The 20494-nt window shown below is 44.8% G+C and overlaps 1 protein-coding gene across 2 annotated transcripts in view; it reads left to right on the forward strand.

Annotated features, from left to right (window-relative positions):
- Positions 1 to 1577: 1577 nt before the first annotated feature.
- pts (6-pyruvoyltetrahydropterin synthase) overlaps positions 1578 to 20494 on the forward strand; it is a 46541-nt gene continuing 27624 nt past the window's right edge. For both annotated transcript variants that reach the window (XM_072483084.1, XM_072483083.1), the window contains exons 1-3: positions 1578 to 1735; positions 10778 to 10857; positions 18687 to 18709. In XM_072483084.1, the coding sequence (XP_072339185.1) occupies positions 1641 to 1735; positions 10778 to 10857; positions 18687 to 18709 (198 nt within the window). In that variant the 5' untranslated portion in view covers positions 1578 to 1640. The remainder of the gene's footprint in view (positions 1736 to 10777; positions 10858 to 18686; positions 18710 to 20494) is intronic.

A 20494-nucleotide genomic window follows, 5' to 3' on the forward strand; every position in this document is an offset into this window, starting at 1 on the left:
TGTATGGATATGGACCCTGTATTTTGCATCTCTCTGCCTTGCCTGTTGCTCCTCTTTCTGCACCTTCCCTCTCTCTCCACTGGAGTTACTGGCCTGTGGTCAATAGCCTGTTGCTAATATGGTGGTTGTTGGTCATCTCGGTCCTTATCTGAGGTCCAAAAACAGCATCAGCAGCATCCATCCATTGCTGAACAACCAGATCTACAGTTAATAATTAGGTAGCTCATGCATCCATGAAATGTCCAGAATAGATGAACTATCAAAGTCTGTAAACTCTCAGCAGAAGTAAACCCATTCCCCCCAGCATGCAAGAAAGCATCAAAGAGTACTGACTCTTTCATAGCTATTTCCTTGCAGTGGATTCAGCCCCCTCGATTGCCTTTGTTCTTGGTTTCACCGGCAAGTCCAGGGAAGCCCGGAAAACCCAAAGATAAGCTCCAAAACCTAAGTTAATATCAAAGTAATTGAGCAATCTCCAACCCACCTCACCTCGAGGATTACATGCCCGCAACCTAACCATCTCCAAGTAATTGCAGAGGTTGGGAGACTGGAGTCAGCTTCTCGATGCCCTGGCATTTTTGCCTGCTTTAACCCTTTGCCCACACCAAACCCATACACTCTCCCAGATCAAAATTACTGCTTTTCATTGCCGTTAATGTTGTAGAAACGTCACATATGGAGTATTTATTTAGACATCGCTTACCCTTAAATTTTGACCATCTTTTAAATGTTATCTTTAATTTATAAATTATATCATTCATCTCACTACAAAACAAAGGGTGATATATTTAACTAATAATAATAATCTTGTCACAAGTAGGCTTACATTAAACTGCACTGGCATCTGTTCGGGTACACAGAGGGAGAATTCAGAATGTCCAATTCACTTAACAGCACATCTTTTGGATGGTGCGGCACTGTTGCCTCACAGCTCCAGGGGCCCAGGTTCGATTGCGGCCTTGTGTGACTATGCTGAGTTTGCACATTCTCCCTGTGCCTGCGTGAGTTTCCTCCGGGTGTTCCGGTTTCCTTTCACCATCCAAAGATGTGCAGCTTAAGTGGATTGGCTATGCTAAAATTGCCCCTTAAGTGTTCAAAAGATGTGCAGATGAGGTCGGGTTACAGGGTTGTGGGCAAGTGGGCCTAGGAGGGGTGCGCTTTAAGGGGGCCGTTGCAGACTAGATGGACCGAATGGCCTCCTTCTGCATTGTAGGGGTTCTATGATTGTAGTTGGTACTTGAAAACTCAACCAAGGTAAATGCAACAATATTTACAAAAATGGTCAAATATCATGTGATCATATCTCCAGGAACATACCAAATCGAATTTAGCATACACCTGAACTTTTTTTGGTTTTGTATTTGACTATTGCTGAGTATATATACATTTTCCGTAATTTGTTTCCATCTATTTTCAAATTGTCTTTCACAAAGCAAAGTACAAGCAATAAATAGCTTTAAATAGCGTGACAGTGTCGAATCCACAAATGCTGGTTTGGAGAGATCAAGATTGTCGAGAGTTGTGAATGCAACGTTGACTTGCTTCGTTGTCCGTGGATACGATGTCCAGCCCCTTAACCCTTGCAAGCCCAGGCTGCTTCCAACGGGAAGTAGGAGAGAGAGGACGTTTGAGCTGAACGCATGGAGGGGAGAGAGCTGCAGGCGCCGGTCAAAGCCAGCAGGATGGTGATGGTTACGCGAGTGGAGAGTTTCAGCGCCGCTCACCAACTGCACAGGTAAATGAACTGATCGCTACGGTGGGGGGGGGGGGGGGGGGCTCACAGCACCTTAAATATTGCCGCCTTTTCGGCATCTGGAATGGTGTCACCGAGAGGAGGAAAACGGGTGAATAATATTCAGGAGCAGGATGTGATTAAACATTGAAAAGGAGTTACCAGCCCAGTTATCCCTATTCCAAGATGCGCGGATTGATCGCATTTTAGGATCTCTCCACTGTGTAAACTGAACTGGGAGGATGAAGAAAAGACTACAAGTCCCAGAGACACTCTGCACAGAGCTTGCGTGCAGGTTGCTGCTTTCAGTTGGAAACTTCTTTCAAATCCCTTGAATTCAGCCTCACCAAGATCAGAACAAAAGATTGATTTTCTCACTAAGTGTTCACACACTAGTCCCACTTCATTGTAGTGGATCACAGAGAGTGAACACCCATTAACAACGAGCTTACTGTAGGGACAGTGCAGCGGGGATAGATAATAATTTGAATTAGTCATGGTCGATCTATCGTGTTCCCGAAACACTGACAACAAGGACTTGTATCAAAGAGGAGTTTATTCACCAGCTGAGCAGCTGTGCAGGCGCTCCAGGGAAGAACTTATACCGTCCTGTCATGTGATCTATTTTGTCGCTGCCTCATCAGTTATAGGGAGGGATTTACCGACTAACCTGGGATTCCGCCCCCCCCAACTGTAGGCAGCAGTGCTAACCACTGTGCCATCATGCCGCCCGCAATGGTATTTCAAGTGCTCATCTAAATCTTAAATCACAGAAAAATACAGTGCAGAAAAGGCCCTTCAGCCCATTCAGTTTGCACCACCGCATGAAAGGCATCTGATCTGCCAATCCTAATTCCATTTGCTCGCACTTGGCCCATAGCCTTGAATGTTATGTGCCAAGTGCTCATCCAGGTACTTTTTACAGTACCTCTATCGCCTCTATCACCCTCTCAGGTTGTGCATTCCAGACCATCACCACCCTCAGGGTAAAAAAGGTTTTCCTCAAATCCCCCCCCCCCTCCCTGAACCTGTTACCCCTCACCTTGAACGTGTGTCCCCTCATAACCAACCTTTCAACTAAGGGAAACAGCTGTTCCCTGTCCATGCCTCTCATAACCTTAAGCACCTCAATCAATTCGCCCACTCAGTCTTCTCTGCTCCAGCGAAAACAACCCAGGTCCATCCAACCTCTTCATAACTTAAATGTTCCATCTCGGGAAACATCCTGGTGAAACGCCTCTGCACCCGCTCCAGTGCAATCACACCCTTCTTACAATGTGGCGACCAGAACTGCACACAGTATTCCAGCTGTGGTCTCACCAATGTTCTATATAACTTCAACATGACTTCCTTGCTTTTGTAATCTGTGCCACGATTGATAAAGGCAATTGTACCGTATGCCTTTTTCACCACCCTATTAACCTGCCCTTCTGCCTTCAGAGATCTATTTACAAACACGCCAAGGTCTCTTTATTCCTTAGGACTTCCCAGCGTGGTGCCAATCGTTGAATATTTCCTTGTCAAATTGCTCCTTCCAAAGAGTAACACCTCACAATTTTCAGGATTAATTTCCATCTGTCACTTTTCTGCCCATTTGACCATCCCGTCTATATTTTCCAGTAACCCAACTCTCAACCTCACTGTTAATCACCCTATCTTTGTGTCACCTACAAATGTACTGATCCAACCCCCACCACATAGTCGTCTAAGTTATTTATATAAATGGCAAATAATAGGGGAGCCAGCACAAATCCCTGTGGTACGCCACTGGATACCTGTTACTGAAGCAGCCATCTGACATCACCCTCTGTCTCCTACAGTTCTGCCAGCTTTAAATCCACCTTATCAAGTTCCCCTATATCCCATGTGCATTTGTCTTCACTATAAGGCTCCCATGTGGGACCTTGTCAAATGCTTTGCTGAAATCCATGTAAACTACATCAACTGCACTACCCTCATCTACACACCAGGTCACATGCTCAAAAAATTCAATCAAATTTGTTAGGCATGATCTCCCTCTGACAAAGGCATGCTAACCAATCCTGTTCAAACCTTGTCTCTCCAAATGGAGATAGATTCTCTCCTTCAGAATTTTCTCCATTAGTTTCCCCACCACTGACCTGAGACTCTCAGGTCTGTAGTTTCCTGGCTTAACTATTTTCTTAATAGTGGGACCACATTCGCGATTCTCCAGTCCTCTCTTGGCTAGAGAAGAAAAAAAAATTTGGATCAAGGCCCCTGCAATCCCCTCCCTTGCCTCCCACAGCAACCTGGGACACAATTCCGAACCTGGAGATTTCTCCACTTTTAACACCTCCAATACCTTGTCCCTCCCTATGACAACTTGCTCAAAACCTCACAGTCTCTCTCCCCGAGTTCCATATTGTAGCCACCTGAAATGGCCACCTGCAAAGGACCATGGGAATTATGGCCAAGCCAGGACTCAGTTAGATACAGAGCTTCTGTGTATTTGAAACGCAGGTAGCTAGACCTGAACGAAACCTCCCGCTCGTTTGCATTCTAATGGGCCATTTCCCCAGAACAATAGGACTGCACTCAAGAAACCGATACAGCCACAGACTGATCGACGCCACTCCCTTTACTCAGAGAGCCAAACTGCCAAGGTCAATGACCGCTAAGGACCCGCCCAGCCACCAAGGCACCCGCCCCTTTATTGGCCGAAATCGAAGGCAGTGATCGAAGCCTGTTGAATTACTGAGACCAAGATTAAGGACCACCCCAAAGAGCGCGAAACTTGGAAGGTTAAAAAGGGACACAGCCATGTGTTCTGTCTCTTTTGGACCTGGCCTGTGCCAGCCTCCTTTGAATCCGGCCTGTGCCATCCCAACTGCAGCATAACGACCAGACGGCCAAGTTCAAGACCAACGATCGCTACCTGACGGATGAGCCCAACAGAGACAGAGCCACTTCTTCAAACCAGTCACGCGATCAAGATAAAGGCCTTATCCACTTGCACAGTGCCGGTCGCCTGAAGTTAAGTATAGGTTATTGTAGTTGATAGGTGCAGTTTAACTTGTAGTATATTGTGCTTGCATGTCGAAGTAACCCTTGTGTGTAAATAAACCATCTTTGAACTTGAACTGACTAACTGGTTGTGTGGTCATTTGACAGATATACGGGAAAGCCTTGTGGTTCAGTAAGAGAAATAGAAACACCCACAGTATTGGTGACGCTGTTGGGACTTAACATCATATCATAAAAAGGGCCTCAGTATCATATTGGCGACTCTAAAGAGCAACATTATTGTAGTATTCCACTAAATTGGCAACAATATCTGCCCCCTCATTCTCTTGGGTGAAGATAGATGTGAAATATTAATTTAACACCCTACCAATGTCCTCTGGCTTCACCCACAGATTCCCCCCTTGGTCCCTAATGGGCCCTATGTTTTCCCTAATCATCCTCTTCCCATTGATATACTTATAATAATAATAAAAATAATCTTTATTCACACGTAGGCTCACATTAACACTGCAATGAAGTTACTGTGAAAATCCACTTCGGCTACACTTATTCTAGCTTGACATTTTCTTTACTTTTACCAGCGAGAGATTTCTCATATCCCCTCTTTGCTCTTCTAATTGCTTTCTTAAGCTCCATCCTGCACTTTCTGTACTCCACGAATGCCCTGTTGTTTTTCTACCCTTAGACCTATTAAAAGCCTGTCTCCTTCTCATTGTATCCTGAATTTCTCTGGTCATCCATGGTTCCCTGGGCTTGTTACTCTTTCCTATTATCCTAGAGGAAACTTGTTGGGACTGTACCCTCCCCGTTTCCTCTTTCAACATGCCCCACTGTTCTTCTGTAGATCTCCCTCCCAGTAACTTGTTCCAATGTACCTCGGAACAAAGTCTGCTCTTCCCCAATCCAAGACCTTTTTCTGCAATTTGTCTATTTCCTTGTCTATACAAACTTAAGTTGCACCATGTTGTGGTCGATGTCACTAAAATGCTCCCTACATTCACATCACATCAACCACCTGTCCGGCTTCATTCCCCAGAATTAGGTCCAGCACTGTACCATCCCTTGTTGGACCCTCCCCATGTTGAGCTAAAAAGTTCTCTTGTGTACATTTTATGAACTCTGCTCCATCTAAGCCCTTAACACAATGACTGCTTCACTAATAGTGCAATGCCTCCCCCTCTTTTGCCCCTCCCCTGTCCCTCCTGAAGATTCTGTATCCCGGGACGTTAAGCTGCCAATCCTACCCCTCCCTCAACCATGTATCCTTGATAGCTACAATATCACAATTCCAAGTGTCAACCCTCGCACTTAACTCATCCGTTTTACCTGTAATACACTGGGCTTGTCTGAAACTGATCCAATCTTTCTCTTTTAATCTGTATACTGGTAAATCCAGCCCTTACATGCGATAACATCTTAGATACCTCCTAAGTAACATTCTGACACATCGTTTTACATTGAAACTCTGCACTTTGACTCTCTCAACCGCAGCTTCGATTTTAAATAGCACTTTTAACATAGGCCGGGATTCTCCGTTGTGAGTCCACCCCGCTACCACTGCCAGCGACGACAAGAATTTGGCGCTCGGACAAATGGGAGATTCCCGCTGCCGTGAACGGACAGAGAATCCCGCCCTTCGGAACCCGCCCTTCATAAAATATCCCAAAGCACTTCACAGGAGCATTATTAAAGAAACAAGAATGAGTAATGTAAGAAGATATTGGGACAGATGAACAAAAGCTTGCACTGTTTTAAGAAGTGAATTAAATGAAGAAATAAGAGGCAGTGAGGTGGAGAGGTTTGGGGAATTCCAGTGCTTCGGGCCTAGACCAGGGATGAGCAGACTTAATGACAAGAAAAAATATTTTATTTTAGAAGTAATAAAAAACACAATGGATGGAATCTTTTGCCCTCCCTCATTGTGTGCTTGCCAGGGGGAAGGGGCGAGTTCCCCACCACCTTCCCACTTCCACTTTGATTATGTGGGGCAATCAGAATGAGAGGTCATAGTTTCAAGATAAGGGGTAGCAGATTTAAAACTGAGTTGAGGAGAAATTCCTTCTCTCAAAGGGACATGAATCTGTCGAATTCACTACCCCAGAGTGCAGTGATTGACGGGACATTGAGTAAATTTAAGGAGGAGATAGACAGATACTTAATTAGTCATGGGTTGAAGGGTGATGGAGAATGGTTACAAAAGTGGAAATGAGGCCAAGAGGGTATCAGCCATGATCGTATTGAATGGCGGAGCAGGCTCGAGGTACGGAATTGCCTACTCCTGTTCTTATATTCTTATGTAATATCTTCATGCCTGTACAGGGAATGACACCAGTTAAATTCGGTAATCACGGAGTTGGTGACCAACTTGCCCTTCCCCTTCAAAGCTTTGCTAAACCAGTATCTCATCGAGATACGTAGTAGCAAATTGCTTGCAATGACATGAAGTTGCATTCCCTACAAAATAGGCTTGATCATTCATCTGTATTTGAATTTTTAATGGCATGAGAAATCTCAGGTCATTCCAAGTATCCTCTCTGGCACTGAAACTTCATACTTTACAAATGTGATGTCTGATTCCTCCAGATTAAATTGCTGCTGCACATTTTTAAAAATTAAATTACATTTTATTTTTACTTTTTCCCCTTTTATCTATCTCTCTCAATCTGACCTTTCTTTCCTTCTCTTTATTTCATTTTTTGCATATGATTTGACTGTTCAAGCGTGTACTTGCTGGCTCAATAGGGATTCTTCATTATGATTGGTTCAGAATTGTTTGTCCTGTTCGCACAGGTCCATGATGCCCTTGAGCCACTTCATGTTTTGAATTTCTGCAAAGTCTGGTGCAAAAACCCACAGTGAGTTTGTGGTGAAGTGTAAGTGTGATGACTAGTTGCTGCTGACTTCAGTATCAGAACCATTTTTAATATCAACTGGAACGTTGTAACATGACACGGGCAATGCATCAATCTGCTGGTCCGGATAGAGCTGTGATTAACCTTGCTTGCCTCTTTGCAGACATAAAGTCTAAATTCTCCAAAACGTCCAATCAGTTATCGGTGAATTATTGCCTGTGGAAGAGAGTTTGTCAAGTGCTTGTACAATCTTGAAAAGAGAGGTTGTTTGATTTCAGTGCAGTGTTTCAAAACGAAGTGAATTTGTCCACGTTTCAAAGGGACGTGGCTGAGAATAGTTAATAACACAGGATGCCCAGGGATGTCACAGCCATGTATCATCTCATTTTGTTTGGACATTGGACATAATGGCGATGTTGTATATGTTCCTATGGGCAAGGGATGAGGTGCCGCCTCATGGTAAACTGCTGGGGAAGGGACTGTAGACTTGCTTTGAATGAAAAGGACGTTTGGACCAGGGACTTCTGAGCAAGAGACTGTGGCAGAATTAATGCTTGTGGAAGTACAGGAGGTTGATGAATGAGGAATATACCATGACCCTGTTAGAACATGGACTACATGGTCCATATCTGAAGATTGTGTAATTTCATAGCTGATGCCTAGTACTCAGTCTTGATCATTTGCGCAGGGTCATTGTTGCGTACATTTCTGTAGTTTCCAGTCCACATGATCCAGAATAAATGAATAAAGCAGGCCCTATAATAATTCAAAGCCTGCTTTTAGTGTCGTAGAGTCATAGAGTTTTACAGCACAGAAAGAGGCCCTTTAGCCGAATGGCCGAATTATGATTGGCCGAATGCCCTCCATCTGCATTGTATCTTCTATGTTCTCTGTTAGCCCATTGTGTCTGCACAGGCCATCAAGCAGCTATCCAGTCTAATCCCATTTTCCAGCACTTGGTCCATAGCCTTGTGAGCTATGGTGTTTCAAGTGCTCATATAAATGCATCTTAAATGCTGTGAGAGTTCCCCCCCTTTACGACACCTTCAGGCAGTGAGTTCCAGATTCCTACCATCTTCTGGGTGACAAAGGTCTTTATTACGCTCCTGTATTATCTTTTATTACACTTCTCTGTGTGTTTTGATATACTACGGAGTGTAATATGTGTTACTCAAACCTTGGTTACTGATGAGGTCTTCTGAATCTTGATGAAGAAGACTCAAACTCGTCCAGTAGTAACAAAAGGTTTATTGAGTAACTATAACAATAATTGTGTGAGTTCTATACTTTAACATTGATACTAGTGATAAGGTTAACAAGATCTAACTACAGTAACTATGCTTAACTACACTAACCATCTGAGCTAATCTGATACTCGCTCCTGTCCTGGTCACAGTCCATCCAAAAGAGAGCGAGAGAGACCCAATGTGGTTTCTTTTATACCCCTGTTGGTTCGGCCCTCTAGTGATCATCTGGTGCTAATGATTACACATTAACCCCTTATGTACATGCACATACAGAGATCAGTACAAAAGGTTTTCCTGAAATCCCCTCTAAATCTCCTGCCCTTGACCTTAAATCTACGCTCCATGGTTATTGACCCCTCTACTAAGGGGAATGGGTTTTTTCCTTTCTACTCAATCTATGTCCTTCATAATTCTTTCTCTACACCTCGATCAGGTTCCACCGCAGCCTTCTCTGCTCAAAGGAAAACAGCCGCAGCCTATCCAGCCTCGCTTCATAGCTGAAACGCTCCAGCCCAGGCTGCATCCTGGTGAATCTGAGCAATTGCACCCTTTCTATTTATTTTCGTTCATCGTCAGAGTGGGGGAGGGTTGAGGCTTTTGGCAGCATTTTCAGAATTAAAATTCTTGGGTTCAAGATGGGCTGATATTGTACTGAGTTCTGTGCTTAGCACACTGCATTATAGCGAGGCACCAGCACAGTCGGGAAGAAATATCAAAAGCAAATAAATCAGCCCATGACAGGAACAGCTTTTGTTTGATGATGTTTTCCTTATTTGTCTGCAAATAAGTTCAGTTTGGGCCAATTCAGTGGAATGTACTTTGACTGTTGATCTGCACAATCATTTACTACCTGTGAACTAAAACAACTTCAATAGTTTAGAAACCTTTCATCTCACCAAGCGTTTCTATCCACTTTCAAAACGAATAGGCTCTCATGAGGGCACATGGAAAAGACACCATATCCTTTTTCAGGACACATTGTTACACCCTGGGTTAGACTTTGCTGCAGTTAGATATTGAGAAGCCCAGGCCCAGTCCTGAACAGAAGAACCTCAGACTACTTACAGGAGTTCTGAATTGTTGTAGCAAGGGACTGACTATCAAAGGCAGCCTCTGAAATTGAAACATGGCACTAGCCATATTCTCAGGTGATTCATTTATAAATGAATGCGATAGTGATGCAAAGGTCTACTATTTTAATATCCAGACATTAACATGGATTAACCTGGAGCCTTGTTGAACAAATGTGTTTTTATTCCCAATCCTCATACAGTGCATAGGTGATGTCGTGGGTGGTATCCCTGCCTCTGAGGCAAAGGTTCTGGGTCTCAGTCGCACTCCCGGACTTTACTGACCATGGATACTGCATTCCGAGCATGGCCAGTCAGGTTGGATATTGTGTGAAGATACATCTTCTAATATGCCTGGAGGAGAGTCTGCTGGTCAGTCATGTTTTCTGCACAGTGGCACCCCTCAAACTACAGCCTCTGGTGACAGGCTGGTGTAGCTATGGAAACAGACATCAAATGTGCTTTGTCTGCCTCATGCATCACTACAACACAGGAAGCTTCAAACCCATAATCTATAGTGTTTGTTACCAACAAGGCAACACACATAAAGGGAAGAAGTTACATTTCTCATGCTGTCAGGACATCCCAAAATGCTTACTCTACTCATAAGAAAATACAAAATATGGGCAGACATCTTGGCACATCGTGCCTGACCCGTCATTCAATGCGATCATGTCCATGTTGAGTTCCACATTCTCCATCTGCCCCCGATAACCTTTGATTTCCGCTTCCAACAAGGGGTTAACTGCAAGACAATTTGCCCAGATTTGAGATGGGAAGATGCATAGTACATCAATGTGTACAGATGTATAATCAATACAATGTGTCCAGCATGATATTTAGAATACTTGTTTTGAGAATCCGATTACCCATTTGCAACTTATTTTCTAGCAACTGCTTGAATGCTGAAGAAAACAAAAGAATCTATGGAAAATGCAACAATCCTAATGGCCATGGTCATAACTACAAAGGTCGGTGATGGACATACTGCTTGTTGCTGTAAAAATGTGACCAAAGGGAATGTGATACATAGTAACACCAGTGCCTCGTAAACCCCTATTAGTCGAGTTGCTTACTGTGCCCTGGAGAGCAGACTTTCTCAAAACCGAATAAAGTTCACGTCTGCAGTTTAGTACAGCTAAGTTTGGTTGCTTCTGCATGACACATCATGCAGGACCTTGCCGGAGTTGTTACCTGCAAACTTAATTTGGGTTCTGTTCTGGTTCTGTTCTATATGCCACCATTGATTTGTAAGTGGCTCTTTCATGATTCCTCACACTCAGAAGGTGAAACACTTTCCACACAAGGGGCGGGGAGGGCGTGAAAGGAGAGAAGGGAAAAACAACTGTTGAACCAGAGATTCAAATAGACGTTCAGGTCTATAGTTTTCAAAAGGCCTTTCAATTAGGTCTTTGGATAGCAGGATTTTTTTTTTCCATTCTGTGGAACGAAAGCAGAAAGGAAACTATGTTGAATTCTATTGAGGGTGAAACCCCGTAGCTTGAAAAGCCCATTATTAAGGCCCAGAGGCAGGTGGTGCAGAAAGGTTACTATAGGCCTGTGTGAGATGAAAGATAGGCTGACCTCATGCAGGCCCTCCTAAACTACATGATGAGTAATGCTCAATGCTTTATCAATATTCATCAGCAGTATCAGAAATGTCCCACATCTGACGCAATGATTTGTTGTTTTCTTTTGGTATTGTGGATAAACTGTGTTTGAATAGCACCAACTGAAAATCGCTCTTTTACACAAGATAAGGTCACACGTCAAGGCCAACAGAAATATTGTAGGGTGGACCATTGAACACAGGTTTATTTTATGTGACCAAATGTGCAAAGTCAGCCTGAATTTTTAATCCGTGAGACGAGTGTAGTTGGCGGACCCGGAAGTGGGTGCAAAACGCACTTTGGGCCGCAGTTGGCCCCAGAATGTGATTTCACACTGGCTGGCCAATTAACGGAAGGCAGGATTGGACTCCCCAGTCCCCCAGCCACGCGGAACTGAGCCATTCTTTGGCGGCGGAATTCGATCTGCCCGCTGCTTGTCAATGGTATTTCCCGTTGAATCACCCTATGCTACCGGAAAACCCATGGGCGGGGGTGGACTGCCAGTGTGATAAGAGAATGCCAATGACTGGAGAATTCTGGCCACAGTGTGAAACGTGTACTAGGAAAAGATGTCCGCTGCCGGGAGAACGGGCGCTGAGAAAAAGCAGAGTACGGACCCAGGCTCTTAATGTGTTCCATCGGGGAGTGGGGGAGTGGGAGGGGGTGTGCAGCAATTGCGGAGTTGTCTCAGGGAGCTACTGAGCTGTACAAATACAGAGCGTCAAAAAAACTATGCGAAGAGTGTTAGGAAGCACATGAAAACATAAACCGCAGTCCCCCCGACAGTTCATCCCAGCCCTGGATCGAGTTTGTAGCTGAAGCGTAAAGGTCGCCTGGACAGTCGGATCACCCACCAACTGTAAAAACAGATGGGCCACGTAGAATTGCACTTTAACCCTCAATGAGTTAAATTGCCTGCTTGATTGTTGGTGGGCCGCTTCCGACTCTCGCTTGCGTCCACTGACCAGAATGTTGCGTGAGTATACTATGGTGTCGGGACATGCTCCCAACATCATTTCGCACAATTTCACATGCTTCCAGGTCAGGCGCGCACCCACCCCAGCAATGCAAAATTCTGGCCTTCATCTCTACTCTTCATTTATTTTGCATATTATAAAAGAACAATGAACTTATACTTTCACAACAACAACTTACATTTCCTCTAGTTCGTATCCTCGGCCCAACCACTTTCAGCTGCTTCATCAATGACCTTCCTTCCATCATAAAAGTCAGAAGTGGGAATGTTCGCTGATGACTGCACAATGTTCAGCACCATTCGTGACTTCTCAGATACTGGAAGCTGTCCATGTGCAAATGCAGCAAGACTTGGACAGTATCCAGGCTTGGACTGACCAGCGACAAGTAACTTTTGCGCCACGCAAGTGCCAGGCAATGACTATCTCCAACAACAGAGGATCTAGCCATTGCTTCTTGACATTCAATGATATTACCATTGCTGCATCCCCCCACTATTAACATCCTGGGGGTTACCATTGACCAGAAACTGAATTGGACTATGTTCCGAACCAGACCCCAACAGTGGCTCGGATACTGGACTGAGAATGCAACATTTTATTTTAATTTTTTTAAGACTGTGAGGATAGGATACCTCACTCCAGGAGTGATATCATGTAAAATAGGAATGTGGCATATTGAAACAAACTTTATTACTAACACAGTTTTAAAATATCTTGAACATCACTCAAGAAAATAACTTACAATTACCCCTTAAAAGGGTGACACGGTGGTGCAGTGGTTAGCACTGCTGCCTCATGGCGTCAAGGACCTGGGTGTGATTCTGGGTCACTGTCCGTGTGGGGTTTACACATTCTCCCCATGTCCACGTGGGTCTTACCCCCACAACCCTAAGATGTGCATGGTAGGTGGATTGGCCACACAAAATTGCCCCTTAATTGAAAACAATGAATTGGGTACTTTAAATTTATATTTAAAAAAACAATTACCCCTTAAATAAAGCTAATCAATACAGTGATACAATAACCCTTAATTGCTTAACCCTTAACCATCTCAAGTCTCAATCCACTATTAAATACAGTTAGCTCCCAGGAATACTTGCTGTACAGAGATGTTTGGATACTCCACTTTGAGATAGAGATCTTTTGACTGCTTTAAAGAAAGTCACCCAACCCTATCAGGATCTGCCTGGCTGTATTTCTTCAGAAACTGCTCTTAACTTGTTTCTGCTTGCCTTCCAGCCACAACACGAACTGAACTGTTTGGAAAGAAACTACTAATATGTCCACAGATAGATCTGTGACTGAGCTGTATTGAGAGCAGATGCTTGACTCTGTTCACATCCCAATGTAAACCCAAACTGAAACATCAACATCTCACTGCTTCAGCCCTTGTCTCTTCCTATTAGTTACATCATCCTACCAAGCTGAAACAAAATGTCTTCAACTATTTACTCCCCAGGGAACCCTCTTAATCCCAACACAAATCCATTAGCCCAATCTTTTACGGTGCTTCAATTGCACCTCTGGCTCCCAAAAAGCCTAGCTGTCTCGCAAACCAGGATTTTTAAAAACACTAATGCAGCAATCATACACACAGTAACCCTAGATGTTTAACCCTTATTGCATCAAATGCATATAATCTGAAATTCCTACATTCATCACAACTAGCTATATAAGTAATGTGACTACCAGAGCACGCCAAATGCTAGGAATCCTGCGTCGAGTAACTCACTTCTTGACTGCCCAAAGCCTGTCCAAGATCTACAAGGCACAAGTCAGGAGTGTAATGTAATTGTCTCCCCTTACCTGGATGAGTGCAACTCCAACAACACTCAAGAAGCTGAACACCATCCAGGATAAAACAGCTGCCGTGATTGCTCCCCCTTCCACAAACATTCAAACCATCCACCACCAATGAACAGTAGCAGCCGTGTGTATCATCTACACGATGCACTGCAGGTACTCGCTATACTTCACAGGAGCAAACTCAAGCAAAATTTTACATTGACCCAAAGAAGGAAACGTCAGCACAGGTGAACAAACGCTTGACCAAAGGGATAGGCCCGGATTTTCCAGCCCCGTCATGGTGGGAGTCGCCGTGGAATATTCGATGGCCCAGCCTGAAATTCCATTGTCTTTCGGCGTGACCAGATGATCCCAGTGGCAGGCAGGGCCGGAAAATCCCATCCGTGGGTTTTAAGGAGTATTGTAAAGAAGGCAAAAGAGGTGGAAAGGTTTAGGGATGGATTTCCAGATATTAGGCCATGGTCACCAAAAATAGGGTTAAGGAACTGGGAGATGCACAAGAGGCCAAAATGCCGCCTTTCGCATTCCCAGGACATCTTGGGCCAATTAATTTAAGTTAGAAGCACATACTTCATAAACAAATGTGGCCACAGAGTTACACACATTAAGTACAGCAAATAGCAAGAGGATGAATGACCAGTTAATTTGGTATTGCTGGGGGTGGTAGTTGCTCAGTACACTGGAAGATGCTCTGTAGAAGGGCTATTCAGATCCAGAACTTTGATTCTTGTTTTTCTCTCCAGAGATGCTGCCAGAACTGCTAGGTTTATCTCGCATTTTCTGGTTTATTTCAGATTTCCAGCATTCGCAGTATTTTGCTTTTATTCCCTAGAATCTGTTGCTCCAGTTCAAAAAATCTGATGGAATCTTTTGCGTCCACCTGAATGGATGGTTTTAACATCTCACTAATATTTCATTTAGTGTCTCATTCATCACAGTAACTTCATTGCAGTGTTAATGTAAGCCTACTTGTGACAATAAAGATTATTATTATTAAAAAGTTACACCTCTGATAATACAGCGTCAGGTGTCCAGCTTATTTGCTGAAGTCCTGGAATTGGCTTTGATCTGCAACCTTCTGACTCAAACAAGAGTGCTTTTTACTGAACTCAATTGGCATTGACATTTTGATACTCCTTTAGAATTATAGAATCCCTACCGTGCAGGAGGAGGCTATTTGGCCTATCAAGTCTGCAGCGACCTTTTGAAAGAGCAGCCTACCTAGGCCCAATCCCCCACCCCATCCCCATAACACCTTAACCCCACCTATCCTTTGGACACCTGAGGGGCAATTTAGCATGGCCAATCCACCTAAACTGCACATCTTTGGACTGTGGGAAGAAACTGGAGCACCTGGAGGAAAGCCACGCAGACACGGGGAGAATGTGCAAATTCCACAAAGACAGTCATCCAAGGTCGGAATCGAACCCGGGTCCCTGGAGCTGTGAGGCAGCACTGCTAACCACAGTGCCACCCCCTGTGGTACACCTATCTGTTGTCAGAGAGTTACAGTACATAATTTGTTTTTTTAACTTATCCAGAGATACCCACTGAGCACAAGTGTTTTGGTGTGGCACTTGACTATGACGTGCACTGGGGATGTCATCAGAATAGATGCAGAGCAAACAGTCAGCACTTCTTCAGAAAACAAGGAGAGGACAGAAAGTCATACACCTCTTAATGATTGTCACAGAACAGCGCTAACAGAGATTTCAGCTTAGCAACCTCTGCCCCAAGGAACAGAGGTGCAGGTGGGAAGTGATAGCCAACAACAATTAAAGTTGCGCTTAATATTTACCTCACCTAAGGTCCTTCCATCCCCAATTTGAACCCTGACATCCCAGTCCCTGAAACACCACTAATTCTGACCAGTGTGTATGTTGGTTGAACCAGGCTTTTGTGCCTGGAGGTTTGGAAAAGATTGTTTTTGTGCAGTTCTTTCATTAATTGGTGAATCCTAACTGAAACTCGAGGGCCCTTTCATAGTGAAGCTTTTACATGTGATGTGGACGTGGAGCGACATTGATGTGTTCAGCTACAGGCTCTGGTCCATATCTAGGTGACCTACAAAAATTAAAAACGTAAGATACCCTCAGCAGACTGTGTAAAGGACGATGATTTCATGCTTTTAAATTGCCCACGAGAGTACGCACGATAGCAATAGCTAGCATTTGATATTCTGTCCCTGCTTTCTAGCTGGCGGGGGTGAATACTTGGGAGGGGAGAGGATGATTATTTAACAGTCCTGCTCAACAACATTTAGGGAGCAGGAAATATCTATATTGAACAGTCCCTCAGTCAGAGATTAAATAAGCAGAGTAAAGTCCATGGTTGAGTAGATTGGGTCAAGACTGAGGGTGAAATGTGATGGATGGGACACATGGCCTTCTTTCTTCCCATGCTTTCTGCTGAGATGAAGGGCTGGATTTTCCTTGCCATCTTCTGAACCCCACCATCAAATTCCAATGTGGGTCAGGAGACAGCACTGTGTTGAAAACCATAATTCAGGGTGACTTTTGCCAGAGTCAGCAGTTAATGGACAGAGAGCAGGCTCTTCGTTCTGTCAAGGGCAATTAGGAATTCTGGCATTGCCAGTGAAACTCACATCCCATGAAAAAAAAGATATGGAAGGTGTGATGAATGTAGAAGTTGTTACATATTTGTGGCAGTAATGTTATTTTAAAACCCTGGTTTAAAATATCTAAGGGCAGATTTTACAGCTGTAATTAAAGAGTCGTAAAAGGTGAGGTAATCATTCATTCCAACCACTTACTTGGTTACAGATAAAAGGCTAATCGACTCGTTCTCTGGAGCATAGATAATTTATGAGGGAGTGGTGTTTAGTCCTAGCTAAGCAGGTCATGGAACTTAGTGGAATACAGATGCTGTAATCAATTGAAGAAGCCAGGTCTGGCTGTAGTTTAAGTTGAACAGCAGTTTTGCCAAATGCTGTTAGGTTGAGAAAAAGTGTGTTGGATCTGCCCTTGAAAGGAACTCCCTCCAAAGGTCTGCACAGCTGAACAAATAACCTGTTCTGTTACCTTTATTTATAAGTGGCATTTGAACTGAATTGGGTTACTAAGTTGGACTTAGTGGCAGCTGTACATGGTAATTATTTTTCTTTTTGTTTAAGAACCGTTTAACTGTTCATTGTAAAGCTATTTCTTTGATGTTAATAATAATGATAATTAATAAGCTTTTATTGTCACAACTATGAAGTTACTGTGAAAAGCCCTCAGCCGCCACATTCCGGCGCCTGTTCGGGGAAGCTGGTACGGGAATTGAACCCGCGCTGCTGGTCGTGTTCTGCATCACAAACCAGCTATCTAGCCACTGAGCTAAACTAGCCCTTTAATATGGTTAAGTCTGTGTTTAAATTAAAGTTTGTTTTAACATTAAAGATACCGGTTGGTCAGAGTCATCACTCCAGGGGTGAAGCATCCTTTACTCACAGTTTTACAGATAGAACGATTGTTTGGCATTCTCGTCCAGTATCCAAACAAAATTTGGGGTCTGGTCCTATATCCTAACAAAGGCAGGTTCTCAAGGGTGAAAGGCAAATCAACAGCCTTCTAGCTTAAACGCAGTGTGAGGATGCCATGTCAGGTACATGAGGGTGAAGGTGGTTCAAATGAAGGCTCTCTCTCTCTCTCCAATTTTCTGACATTTAAAATAGAAAAATTAGCTTTGTAGCTGTGTGACCATTGTGTGGGGTGTGGGGGACATACACTCTACAGGATGGCCTGTAGCTTCTGCTGCACCATTGTAGACATTGAAGACCTTGAAGCCTGCTAGGAGCACTGTGGTATTCCATGAGGAGCCACCTCTAAGCAGCTAAACTGGCCACCTCTGCCTGCAAGGACCCAGAGGCCAACTAGAAAATCCCATTCAGCCTCCTTCAGTGGTCCTTAACAGACCCATGAAGCCCCCACCCCGCCTCTTAGAAAAATGACCCTGGGTGAGGGGAAAGGCTAAATGGAGCCGGGTAGCCAGCAATCTGGTCGAAAGTGTGAAATTCTCCACCTGGCCACCTCTTTCCCTGCCACGGACTGAAAATTCAGCCCCAGGATTCGACCTTTAGATCTGTAGTGGACAATATACACGCCACCTGTTTGGAGGATAACATCAGTACATGATCTGCTTCAGGAACTGGATCATGTGGAACTCCTCATACTCACAGTTTATTGCTGACAGATTTGTTTTAAGGCTTCCTCTATCACAAAAGAGTTATAGCAGCTCCTAAGTCATAAGAAAACTGCATTTCGAAAAGCTGAAAATGCGGCATTCTTGCCAAACTAAACTTTGCCTCTTTGATTAATATGAATGGTTTTCAAGTTCCATCTTCGTAGCAGTACTGGACAAATTTTGTGTGCGATACTTCTAACCTGGTGTGTTTGTGTTTTTCAGTGGAGGTGACCGTACGTGGCGAGGTGAGTGAGATGTTGTATTCTTGTTGGCAGCTGCCACTATGGCATGAGAAACATTTCAATTTGCTTGTGTCACAACCTGTCATCAGCCCAGCAACTTTAGAGGAAAGCAACATGAGCGGGGCCGACCCAACTATTTTTATTTTCCATTCAAAATTATTGGTCTTGACTCAGTCACATTAAAAGACAAGATTGCAATTACCTTGGAGGGGGAGCGGTTTTGAAAGTAACGCTTCTCGATGGCTTGTCAGTCATTTAATGTCTCTGGGACAAGCTGAAATCTTCAAAGTAATGGCCTAGGGAAGGGGTGGGGGAACCCGATAACCCGCTTGCCTCCAGTTAATTGGGGGCTTGTTAACAAGCTGGAGAGAGATGGGCCAAACGGTGAAGGATAAGATCAAATGGTGTGGTGCAAACCTATCGAGAGCACAGCGGGGAAATATAATGAAGTTGCCAGTGAATTGAAGTGCGGGAAGAAAGAATTATTCAGAGGACCTTGAGTGGTGGCGCAAGGTTGCCATTACTTGAGTAGAGGAGGTCAAGTACCGTGGGCAGGATTCTCTGATCCTGAGGCTAAGTGTTGACACCATCATAAATGCCATCGCGTTTCACGACGGCATCAACATGCCCTCAGGAGCAGCGATTCTGACCCCTACAGGTGGCCAGCACGGCACAGGAGCGACCCATGCCGCTCCAACTGCCGATGCCGGCGTCAAATGGGTGCCGTGGATCTGTGCATGCGCACTGCGACCAGCGCCAATGCGCGCATGCGCAGTGGCTCCCTTCTCCGCGCCGGCCCCGACGCAACATGGCGTAGGGCTACAGGGGCCAGCACGGAGCAAAAGAGACCCCCAGCCCGAGAGGCCGGCCCGCCGATCAGTAGGCCCCGATCGGGGACCGGGTCACATCGGAGGCCCCCCCCCCCCCCTGGGGTCGGACCCCCCTCCACTCCCACCAGGTCGCTCCCAGATGCATGCATGCCAAGGTCCTGCTGGGTATGACGACACGTGAATGGCGCCGGTGGGACTCGGATTATTTTGGCGACCGGTTGGCCCATCCTGGGCGGAGAATCGCCGGGGGGCCGCTCTACCGCGCCGGCGCCAATGACTCTGATTCTCCCCTCTCCGGAGAATCGGCGGACCAGCGCCGGGGCGGCGTCACGCGATTCGCGCCTGGCCCGGCGATTCTCCGGCCCAGCGTGGGCTGAGAGAATCTCTCCCCTTGTGCTTGACCAGTTTGGTCACTTGTCTGCACCATGAGGTAACTGGTCTCCTGTTTCCCAGCCTGCCTTATTCTGTGAGCCGGCAGCAAGTCCAGTGCCACCTGCCTTTCAGGTGCCAGTTTCCACCACTAGGCAGTGGGTATGGGGACTGGAGGGGGAGGGAGGGATGTGTATGGATGGGAGGGGTTAATTGGGCCCACTCTCACTGCCAATCCATTTAGTGGCTACGCACATTAAACTAGTGCCACGTCAGAGATGTGGCACAGACAACATCTGGGTGTCAGCTTCCCAGCCTAGATTGAAAATCCAGCCCAAAGTCACTATTGTAACGTAGGAGTCAATTTTATTCCATGTGCTCAATGCATGCATCAACACAAGTGGTTATATGTAGCTCAAAGGGCAGCACTCCACATCAAACACAGGGAAGTCCTGCATGAGCCATAAATGTCTTTCTTTAGAAGAAAATAATACATAGAAAAGATAATTACGTTTGAATAGATAGAAAAAAAAGTAACATTTAAATTAATGTAGTATAGTGATAAACGAGAATGAGGAAAACCTCATGA

Source organism: Scyliorhinus torazame, chromosome 18, assembly GCF_047496885.1.
Source record: "Scyliorhinus torazame isolate Kashiwa2021f chromosome 18, sScyTor2.1, whole genome shotgun sequence".
Taxonomy (NCBI): domain Eukaryota; kingdom Metazoa; phylum Chordata; class Chondrichthyes; order Carcharhiniformes; family Scyliorhinidae; genus Scyliorhinus; species Scyliorhinus torazame.